Genomic DNA, 11,861 nt, shown 5'->3' with positions numbered 1-11,861 from the left:
TTAACATCCAAGAACAAGAGTTAAAAGAAGAACGCCACATTCTGTCACCACCTATATTATAAATCTACAAAAAATAAATTATGCTTATATTTGAATTAATTTTTCATATTTATTTGTTCCTATGACTTTGGTTTTTAAATTTTTTGTGTGTATGCCTCACATTATATTTTAGTTTTTAGTTTGGGTATTATACATGTTATATTTTATTCATATCAACTAAACTTATTCCAAACAAAATATGATTTTTTGCGCGAAAAGCGGGCTTATTAACTAGTATTGATATAAATAAGCGAAATTTTAAGGCATTTTCAAGGCCCAAATCACAGGTTGCCACGTGGAACAACTTTTGCTTCTTTGTTTTAAACTTCTACATTGATTATTGTAGGCACACTAAATTCTTATTGCTTTACTTATTAGACTCCACTGCTACTGAAGTGATGATATCATTGTATGTACGTGGTACAATACTCTGTTTTTCAGCTCTTACAAGTTATATTTTATGTAACTTTTGAATATTTATGTGCTTTGATAATATCATTTATTTGTTAGTATATATTTTTTATCAATCAAATTTTATTTGGGGATGAGAGGAGCTTTGTATTTAATTACATCGCAAGATGTATTATAAGATAGTTCAAAATATAAAAAAATAAAATATCAAATAAAAATGGTAGAGAAAACTAAAGCTACTAAGATTTTTACAAAAATTAAATAATCCAACAATTTACATTCCTAAATGTAAAGCAAAAGCTCTATATTTTTCTAAATAAATAATGTTTAAAAGTTTGTAATCAATTTTTTGTTTTAATATTTTTAGAAGTGTGTAAACAATTTTTCTCTTAATTTCTTATTTGATTTTAAAATAAGAACAAAGAGAATATTAACTATTATAACCAAGCCACAAATTATTTACATAAGGCTAATTCTTAAATGATATTGCACCATCTCAAATCAAAACGCTAAGTTACTTTTATTAATCATTACTCAAGCCATTCCCATTTAGAAAAAACACTAGCTCCAATTTAGTTTAAATATTATTAATTATGTTTTTATATGTTCTGTGAATTTTGCATTCCTTTTGGCAAGAGAAATTAAGGTTAATATCATGGGTTCCAATTAGAACTCATGGTATTGTCCAAAGGTTAGTATCTTTATCATTTCCATTTTATGATTATTTTTCCTTCTGTAAAAAAAAAAAGAAATATCATTTTATTTAATATTATTAACTAATCAAATGTCAACGAAGAAAAATTCAACCTCCTTGGTTATTCATAAGGATGAAATAAATTGGGATAGTATGTTGTTAATTTATTAGCGAGCTAATAATAATTGATACATGAAAAATTAGTCAATGCACAACCTATTTTGGAACCTTACATATCTTACTTTATGTATATTAACTTGGATATTAGGCATTTTAAAGTTCAGATGCTACTTGAAGTTATTGGTGAATACAACTTAATAATGATTATTGAGTTTCTTTAATTATGAATGCCATCTATACTTTTGTTCGTGAAGTTCAGTGCTTGTATGCACTTGGAACAATTTTTATTACTAATCCATGCAATATATATTATATTTATTTATTCTTCAGCCAATATACATATTGTAATCAATTAAATATTTAAATATTTTATAAATTTTCCCTGAAATACTTTAAAAGTTTATTTAAAAATGTTCGAAAACCTCAAAATAATTTTAGATTTTCAAAATTGGGCTCGTGCACAGCACGGGCTTTACCTCCTTTAGTGTGTGTGTATATATATATATATATATATATATATATATATATATATAGATAGATAGATATATGCGTAGAAAGTGACATCAAGGAGTGCATGATGCCCCAAGACTTAACCTTCCTTTCAAACGAAGTTATCTTCGAAGTTCCTGATAAGTGTGCTGGTCAATCCTCTTGCATTCAAGGTGTGTTTCGAGATCATTATTTTTGTTACTCTCAAGTACTCAATTTTCTCTGACGAATTTTCTATATATAAAACTGTAATACAACCAAATTTCACATCATAGCAAGCATCTGAGTCTTCGAAAATCTCGGCAAAATTTTCCCTGAAACTAAGCATCATTTTTGTATCTGTCTCATATCATCCAAACTATAGCACTTAAAAATCCCAAGAGTCACAGTCATTCATTTTAGACGGAATAAGCAAGATGGTAGACTAGCAAAATATATATAACAATAATAGCCCAGTATAATTCGACTAGTGGGGTCTGGGGAGGGTAGTGTGTGTGCAGACCTTATCCCTACCCTGGGATAGAGAGGTGGTTTCCAATAGACCCTCGGCATCATTCCCTCCAAGAACTCCCACCTTGCTCTTGGGGTGATTCGAACTCACAACCTCTTGATTGGAAGTGGAGGGTGCTTACCATCGGAGCAAAATATATATACCTATGTTATATAAAAATATAACACAATTTTTATTCCCGAAGAGTAAGACAGTTCAATGCATTACAAAATTACAACCACACACAAGGTTCTTAGATAAATACAACAAAGAGTTTTCAATAACTGTCAAATTGAAACATAACAATAGAGAAAGAAGAAGTGGAACCAGCATTACTCATAGAAGGAAACTTGCTGCTCATAACTAAAGTACCCTGGCTCTAGCTCAAGTATGCGGATAGGAATCAACACTTGCATCTGTAGACATAAAAGTAAGGAATGAGTTCACTGACTTAAACAAGTGACAACTAAATCATAACGGGATAAGGGTTTCAGAAAACGTCATCAGTGGCGGATCCAAGATTTTAAAGTCGTGGGTGCTCACTGATAAAAATTCTGAAAGAAGAGGAAAAAAGAATTTAGTTATGAGTGCTCTCTCAATATTTATCTAAATATTTTTATAATTACTTATACAAATTTACTAAATCTTGTGAAAGATACATGTAGATCCGCCACTGAACGCCATAATATGCAACTTCCAAGAATAGCCCGTCCAAAGACTGAAATCAGGTCAAAATAACTAAGATTTATAGGATTTGAATGTTTATGCAACTTCCAAGAATAGCCAATCAAGAACCTGTAATCTCAGATCTAGAAGGATCAACAGAAGAAAAAAAATCCTATTGTGCAAAAACCAATTTCGTATAGAACCTTTACAAGTCATACAAATAAATCAGCTATCACAGTACCCCATTACAGAGAGAAACCAAAAGAAACAAGACTAAAAACATCAGAATTGTGCTATTTATCCTTGTTTACAACATTAATAGAATTAGTGAGGTTATCAAAGATTTTGGATCTATGTAAAAAGTTACATCTCCCTCATCTATCATACAAACCAATGGTTATGTATTTATATTCTCTCAAAGTATGTCAAATTCAAGTTAAAATCGTTTAGATTTCAACGCCACGAGGAAACTGGATTCTACGAATTTAAAAGTACTAAAAGGTCATGTATTCTTGCACATATATATAGAGAGGGGGAGAGAACATCAAAATAAGCATAGAATGTGTACTTACAAGTGAGCGTGGAGACCGAAGACGAGATTCGTTTTCTTCAGTCCATGTTTGGGTTCTGAATGATGACCTTGAAATTGCTGTTTGCCATCTCTTCGCACTGAATTTCCTCAATTTTTCTGACTGATTGAGAAACAGTGTCTCTACACAAGATCACCTCAATCTTTTGCAGGGAACAACTATCACCAAAACAAGAAGGAACCTCAATGAGCTGCTTGCAATTTTGCAACACTATATGCTCAAGAGATGGGAAGGCATCATCTGATATATTCCAAAGTGTAATGTTCAAATTTCCCAATTTCAAGTATTTGAGTTTTGGAAATTCCTCATCACTCACATTCCACTCTTCTCCCTCAAAAGCTTTTGAAAGCAGTTTCAAAATTTCAAGGTTTGGTAATGCTGCGATCGCAGAAATTTCAACCCATGGCAGCCTAAACTTTGATAAGGTCAATTTCTTAAGGTTTGAGGGGAAGTTAATTTCACAAGGCAGAAGCACCCGGCCTTGATAAATCACATTGAGCGATTCAAGCTGATTCAAGAAATCCAAAACTGGAAATCGATTGCAAGATTCTCCCAAGTTCTCAGAATGACCCCAAGATTCCAAAAACATGCATTTTAGTTTTTGAAGGAAAGGAAAACTTCTCATTATGTTCCCTTTGTTATAAGAAAGAGATGGGGTGGATAAGGTCTGCAAACAATCCAATTGGGATAAGTTGGAATCTGGGAAGGTACAGTTATCTATATGTGCATGCCTCAGCCTTGCCATACTGAAAAATGTATATGGTAATGCTACCTCACCTTTTGTTCCTTTCACTAGGAAAGTTTCTAAGTTCCAAAGCTTGGAAATCCAAGAGGGCATGACCGTCATGTCACCTTGAAGTGACAAAAATCTCAAATGCACAAGCCTTTTTATTTGTGGAGGAAAGATATTGCCAATATTGATGCACCCCAAATCCAACACTCTAACAAGCTCTTTGACACCCCGAAATGGACCTTCTTCGGGAAGAGGACTTGGCCAGGAGCGATGCCAACCGGGTTCAGAAGAATATATCATTGTGCGGGTAAGGGGAATGCGTGTATTCAGAACGAAATCTTCAAACCGCGATGCCACTGGCAAGAACTTTTCGGCTTTAGATTTGTCTCGACAGAAATGATAAAGATAATCATGAATACGGCATGATTTCAGCCCGCCCTTTGAACTTCTTCTGGCCTCCATTACAAGGCTCCTCCCGATAAGATCATTCAGGTAATCTTCTGCTACCTCCTCTGGTTTCTTCACCTCATCTCTTCGTACAAATCCTTCACTAACCCATAACCATGTTAGTTTTGAAACTGAAATTTCTGTACTCATTGGTAATGCCGCAAAATATAGAAAACATTGTCTTAGATAACCAGGCATATTTTTGTAGCTCAATTCTATTATTTCATTGCAGTCTCCTACATCACGATTAGTTTCTGAACTAAATGCCTCTTCAGTAATGGTTAGCCAATCGCTGTCGTCCTCTAAATTGACAAGAAACCCAGCTACCAAAACAATGGCCAGAGGTAGCCCTCGACAATTTGCGGCAATTTCCTTTCCAACTTCAGCAGGACAGTTCTCATTTGGAATTGGGGGTTTGCGAAATTCTTCTCGAGTACATAAGCGAAGGTGATTATACTTCACTTGTAATAGCTCCCAACTCTCTTCCGGAGTCAACAAGCGAACCAAAAGAGGATCATCAAACAATGGATCCTCATATTTTCGGCCGCTGGTAACAAGAATTCTGCTTCCATTATGATTATCTGGAAAACACCTGTGCAACTCATCAAATATATGAGAATCCCACACTTCATCTACAATGATGAGGTATCTTCCTCTATGTAACTGTCTGCGTAAAATATCAAGATAATCTAGCTCCTTCCCCTCCTCTGACTTGTAAATGTCATTGCTCAGATCAACGATAGAAATTAAAATATCTTGGGCCAATTCACTCGCCGTAAGTCTAGGAGAAACATAACACCACGCTTGAATATCAAAGTGATCTGAAGTTCTTCTGTCATTGTAAATTCTTTTGGCGAGTGTTGTCTTACCAATCCCTGGCATGCCAATGACAGGAATGGCATTAAGCTCTGCCTCACCACCAATTACCCGTGCCATTAATATTTCTATCTGGTCCTCCAAGCCTACAACTGCTTCATCAATGATTGGAGTGCTAGGTTTTGATGTTTGACAATCACTTGGGGCATCCTTATTTTCCATGAAGATATGCGCAAATTCAACAATGTCCTTGAAAAGCTTAATTTCTGCAATTACATAGCCTACATCAATGTTCCATGTGGAAGAAAGATCAACCAAGAAGTTTTCAACATACTCAAATTTGAACTTAATTTCTTCAATGACATCGTCTAACTGATTGTTCCGTGGACGAGAAGGTTGAAACACTAACATGTCCACAACATACTCAAATTTGACAAATAAATTGGTCATATGATTGCAAACATCTAACACTTCCTTACCTTCTCCTTGTTGGTCAACATTGTTTTCGAGAAAAGGTTTGAATCTTTTAATCTCAGCCACTACAAATTTAATCTGATGTGCTACCGGAGCAATTGAATCAATCCTATGATCCAACAATCTCAGCAAATTCTGCGATACCAAATCTATACATCCCAAACTATCAATCTGGGAAAAGGGCAATGCTGGCTTTTGTTTCTTGATAGTACCCTTTAAGATCTTTGATGCCATAGGCTCCATCTTTTGCACCAAATGGGATATAGCCAGATCAATTGTTTTGTCCAAATCTTCATCCATTTCTCGGTTGTCCAATGATTTAATGAAGGACCAAAACTCATTGAATACAAGATCAAAGATTATCAAGCTTTCCTTTTGAACTTCATTGCATAAGATATATACTAGCAGTAACCTGAGCGACTTCTGGAGTTTTTGAACACGATATTTGTAGACCAGTAGATAAGACCGGGAATTGAGCTCCTCTGTTATCGGCGCCCCTAGGATGAAATTAACAAAGTCCGTTGCAAAGGCATCCAATTCCCTACTGAAGTTTAGCACTGAGGGTAAAACTTTCAGGGCTTCAACATAAGGTTTACTGCTGTGTAGTAGATCTACAAGGATGAAACAAAAGCCACCAACCATATAATCATCCGAATCCTTTGCCAAACAAAGTGAAGAGATACAACGTGCTGTTTCTTTTATTACACCTGTGACATAATCCCAGAATTTGTTGACGTCGTTGGGCCCATTATTAAAGTTCTCTAGTATGAAGGAAACAAAACCTCCCAGATAAACTAGATTTCCTTTGACAAGTTGAAGTTTTTCCTTCACAGGAGCAACAAAATCTGCCCTGAACTTGAGCAAAAACTCTAGATTGTCGACAAGGGAATTAATGTATCGAGCCAGGACTTCAATCATGTCTGTTGAAAATCCTAGCTTGGGCAGAAGACTTAGAACTAAAACCATGTCTGGCTTGAGAAGCCAAATCTCTTTAAGTAGGTCAAAAGCAACACGTTCCAGTTCAGATCTTCCAATATCACTAGTCAAATGAAGGTCGTGTCTTGCCTTTGTGATCAAACTCCGGACACGATCCAAAAGATCTCCCAACTCATTATCCACCTTGATCCATGAAGCGGGACAGCGAACAAGTTGAAACAGAAATGTTAATTCCATCTTAAGCGTCACTATATGAATATGATCATCAAGGTGCGACCTTTCGATTATAACTTCTTTTTCAATAAATTTGATAAGATGGCCAATATTAGATTCCAAGTCCATGGCTTTGCAGATCAGTAAACAAACTGAAGGAAGTAGAAGGTCAAGAGTCAAGACTGAAGAGTGAGTATTCCAACCTAACGATGGTCCATCAGCATCTAAAGGAAAACTCCACTCCGTCCACAGAAATTAGCCAAATTAGAATCTACTTGGATCTTGTTTTGGCAAATTACATTTTGCTAAGTCTCATAAAACTTAACTAAAAGTTAAAAGCAAATAAAAGACAAAAAATAGAAACATCTGTGATACAGCCAGCAACAAAGATGAGCGCATCTTTTCACCCTGCAATCCTTTTTTTTTTTCCTCGCACAGATTGTAACACCAGAAATCCAGCATATACTCAAATAGAAGCGAGCAAGCAAATTTTCAAACCGAACTTAATGAGGATACCATCAACAAAGAGAGAAATTAATGCTTCTTCGTTTCCCTTTAGTGGAGGACAAAGGCGCTGAAAATTCTAGTTTTTGAAGTTGGGTAACTAGAATTACAAACAAATTGCAGGAAGGGCTTGAATTCTGCAATTCCTTTACAATATAACCCAATCTATAACAATCAAACCCGAGCTAGAGTGCTTCAGGGATGCAGCGGTGACCTTCTGGAGAAGAAGAGACGCCGGGAGCATGTGTTGAGAATCAGTTATGAGAAAAACACTTTTCAAAATACGCATATTTTTAAAAAGCCGACATAATACAATATGTGAAAAGTGTTATAAGATAAATCTTACGGTGGATGTCTCCTCCTCACATGATTTTTACAAATGCTTAATGACATATTCAATAACATATTTTCTATGCTTAATGACATATTCAATGACATATTTTCTTCACTTTTCATGCCTATATAAAGGCCTTGTAATAGATAGGAAAATACACACAATTGAAAAAGAAATAAATTCTCTTCCTTCTTTCTATCTCTATTATCTTGTTCAAGTTTATAGTAAATTGCTTTTAGTTTTATAACACGTTATCAGCACGATTGCCACCTCTATTTTTCACAATCACATCCTAGTTGTGTTCGATTCTCCTTCAGGTATATCACTATATATTCTTTTGGTTTATGGTAGTACCAATATGCTATTTATTAACAAATTCATATATTGTTAAGCATTTATTTTAGTAGATCATGTTACAGAAGTTCTCTTACCTTGCTTATTGTTAAAGAAAATATAAGATATAGATCTTAAGTGCGTTAAACTAACAAAATAAAATAGTGATAACTAAGGTGACTAAATAATAATTGCACATACTAGTTTAAATTGCTTTACAATTTGTGGAAAGTGATATTTGAATATATTCACCCTTATCACCATATAGGATTATTCCTCAAGTCCCCATTTACACCCTTATCACCATATAGGATTATTCCTCCTTATCACCATATAGGATTATTCGTCAAGTCCCCGTTTACACCCTTATCACCATATAGGATTATTCCTCAAGTCCCCGTTTATAATAAATTGCTTTTCTTTTACCATACTGAATATATCTGTTTATGTTTATTTATATACTATATAATTCTTGTTTATTTGACATATATATATTGTATGTTACTTAAATTTCTATTTATACTACATGTTTGAAGTGATCAACTTCTTAATTTAGTTGTCTGATTTTTTTTAGAAGTATATTTTCATTGAAAATTATTTTTATTCTTTCTAACCCATTTATTTTGTGATTAGTTTCAATATGTCAAACTTGTCAAAACTTGAATTCGTGGCACTAGACATTACCGGAAAGAATTACTTATCATGGGTCCTTGATGCTGAAATTCACCTTGCTGCAAAAGCTCTTGAAAATACTTTGTACAAGGAAATGAAACATCAAGTCAGGATAAAGTAAAGGCTATGATTTTTCTTCGTCATCATCTTGATGAAGGATTAAAAACTGAATACTTAACCCTAAAGGATCCATTTGAACTATGGAGCAGTTTGAAGGAACGATATGACCATCTTAAGGCAACGATATTACCAAGAGCTAGATATGAATGGATTCACTTGTGGTTACAAGATTTTAAAACTGTAAGTGAATATAATTCTGCTATATTCAGGATAACTTCCCAACTTAAATTATGTGGGGAAATTGTAAATGATGAGGATTTACTAGAAAAGACTCTTTCTACCTTTCATGCGTCAAATATGGTATTGCAACAACAATACCATGAAAAAGGTTTAAAGAAAGATTCTAAATTAATCTCATGCCTCCTGGTGGCTGAGCAACATAATACCATTTTAATGAAAAATCATGAAGCACGTCCTACTGGTTCTGCACCATTTTCTGAAGTTAATATGGTAACAACCACTCAAAAGTCTGAAAGAAGACAAAATTATTATCGTGGTCGTGGTCGTGGCCATAGTCGTAGGCGTGGATGTGGACATAGAAGGGGGCGAAATAATTGTCGTTGTCATGGTGGAAATAAACAAGAGAATAATAAGAGTCCTCAAAATAATCCTTTAAAAGATAGAGTTAATAATTGTCACAGGTGTGGTATGAGAGGTCATTGGGCACACATTTGTCATACGCCAGATCATTTTGTCAAACTTTATCAAGCCTCCATTAGAAAGAAAGAAAATAATACGGAGGCACATTTGACCTTTCAAAATAATGATGAAGAAGCAGGCCCCTCAAACAAATATGATTCTGAGGCACATCTTGCATATAAAGATGATAATTTTGGAGGCCTAACAAATATTACTCATTTAGAAGCTGGAAACTTCTTTGATGATATTGACTGAAGAACTAATCATCTTACTGGGGAATGAAGACTATAATAAAAGTTATCATTTTTTATGTTTGCAATTAGTTTATTTTTCTCGAGTGTGTTTCCTAATGCATCATGTGTTGCTAGTCTCTACCTTCCTAATGTAATTTTTAATATTTTTTTTGTTTGTCTTTCATATTTCTTATAATGTACTTTTTAATTTTTTTTTGAAGAATATGAAAATTTCCCAGTCTTCAGTTGGACTCAAGATTAATAAAGATGATATATGTCTTCTGGATAGTGCTACAACACACACTATTTTAAGAGATAAGAGATATTTCTCTTATTTGGTAATGAAAGAAGCCAATGTTAATACAATATCCGGTAGTACAAGATTAATTGAAGGTTCTAGAAAAGCCAATTTATTACTACCAGGAGGAACAAATTTGGCTTTTGATGAAGCATTATATTGTAGTAAATCTCAAAGAAACTTATTAAACTTCAAAGATATTCGCCAAAATGGATATCACATTGAGACTACAAATAATGAAAAGATTGAATATCTTTGTATTACTACAATAAATTCGGGTATGAAATATGTGCTTGAAATGTTACCTGCTCTTTCCTCTGGCTTATATTACACAAGTATTAGCAGGATTGAAACACATGCCATAGTAAATGAGAAGTTTACTAATCAAGATAATTTTATTATTTGGCATGATAGGTTGGGTCATCCTGGCTCTATTATGATGCATAAAATAATTGAGATTTCACATGGACATTCAATGAAGAACCAAAAGACTCTTCAATTTAAGGAATTCTCTTGTGCTGCATGTTCTCAAGGCAAATTAATTATTAGACCATCAACGATTAAAGTTAAGATGAAATCCCCTATATTTCTGGAACGTATACAAGGTGATATATGTGGGCCTATTCACCCTCCATGTGGACCATTCAAATATTATATGGTTTTGGTAGATGCATCTACAAGATGGTCACATGTGTGCTTACTATCAACTCGCAATATGACATTTGCGAGATTGTTGGCTCAAATAATAAAGCTAAGAGCACAATTTCCATATTATGCAATTAAGACAATTCGTCTTGATAATGCCGGTGAATTTACATCCCAAGCATTTAATGATTATTGTATATCAACTGGGATAACAATTGAGCATCCGGTCGCTCATGTTCATACACAAAATGGTCTAGCGGAATCATTAATCAAACGCCTCCAATTAATTGTTAGACCAATGCTTATGAGAACAAAACTTCCCATTTTAGTATGAGGTCATGCTATTTTGCATGCGGCATCACTTGTGCGGATAAGGCCCACAAGTTATCATAAAGTCTCCCCATTGCAATTGGCTTTTGGCTAGGAGTCAAATATTTCCCATCTTAGAATCCTTGGTTGTGCGGTATATGTTCCAATTGCTCCACCATAACGCACAAAGATGGGCTCCCAAAGAAAGTTGGGGATATATGTTGGGTATGAATCTCCTTCTATTATAAAATATTTGGAGCCTATGACTGGAGATTTATTTACAGCGAGATTTTCTGATTGTCATTTTGATGAATCAATATACCCAATATTAGGGGGAGAAAATAAGCAACTGATAAAGGAGATAGATTGAAATGTATTATCACTATCTCATTTAGATCCTCGGACAAATCAATGTGAACAAGAGGTTCAAAAGATAATTCATTTGAAAAATATTGCAAATCAACTACCAGATGCGTTCACTGACCTACCAAGGGTGACTAAGTCATATATTCCAGCTGCTAATGCTCCAGTTCGAATTGATATCCCGGTAGGACAACCAATTAAAGCAAATGAGTTTAAACCATGCTTGAAATGTGGTAGACCAGTCGGTTCTAAAGATAAAAATCCTCAGAAAAGAAAATGAGTAAATGATCAAA

At 34.3% G+C, this 11,861-nt stretch overlaps 2 protein-coding genes across 3 annotated transcripts; one reads left to right on the top strand and one right to left on the bottom strand.

Moving 5' to 3' along the window:
* Positions 1 to 2,475: 2,475 nt before the first annotated feature.
* Positions 2,476 to 7,931, bottom strand: LOC104232086 (putative late blight resistance protein homolog R1A-3). 2 transcript variants are annotated; one of them, XM_070174224.1, is made up of 3 exons: positions 5,975 to 7,931; positions 3,482 to 5,761; positions 2,476 to 2,659 (listed from the first exon to the last, which is right to left on the bottom strand). In XM_070174224.1, exons 1-2 carry the CDS (start codon positions 7,245 to 7,247, stop codon positions 3,519 to 3,521), a joined length of 3,516 nt encoding a protein of 1,171 aa, XP_070030325.1. In that variant the 5' UTR covers positions 7,248 to 7,931; the 3' UTR covers positions 2,476 to 2,659; positions 3,482 to 3,518. The 2 variants fall into 2 exon arrangements, with proteins under 2 accessions (XP_070030325.1, XP_009783489.2); XM_009785187.2 differs by having other exon boundaries at positions 3,482 to 7,931.
* A 1,156-nt stretch (positions 7,932 to 9,087) lies between these two features.
* LOC138868241 (uncharacterized) lies at positions 9,088 to 9,975 on the top strand. The gene has a single exon (XM_070145771.1). The coding sequence runs from the start codon at positions 9,088 to 9,090 to the stop codon at positions 9,973 to 9,975; it is 888 nt and encodes a 295-aa protein (XP_070001872.1).
* The last annotated feature ends 1,886 nt before the right edge of the window (positions 9,976 to 11,861 follow it).

The sequence above is a fragment of the Nicotiana sylvestris genome, chromosome 5, assembly GCF_000393655.2.
Source record: "Nicotiana sylvestris chromosome 5, ASM39365v2, whole genome shotgun sequence".
Taxonomy (NCBI): domain Eukaryota; kingdom Viridiplantae; phylum Streptophyta; class Magnoliopsida; order Solanales; family Solanaceae; genus Nicotiana; species Nicotiana sylvestris.
Note: the sequence above shows the minus strand (reverse complement) of the source record. Positions and strands in the feature narration are given on the sequence as shown.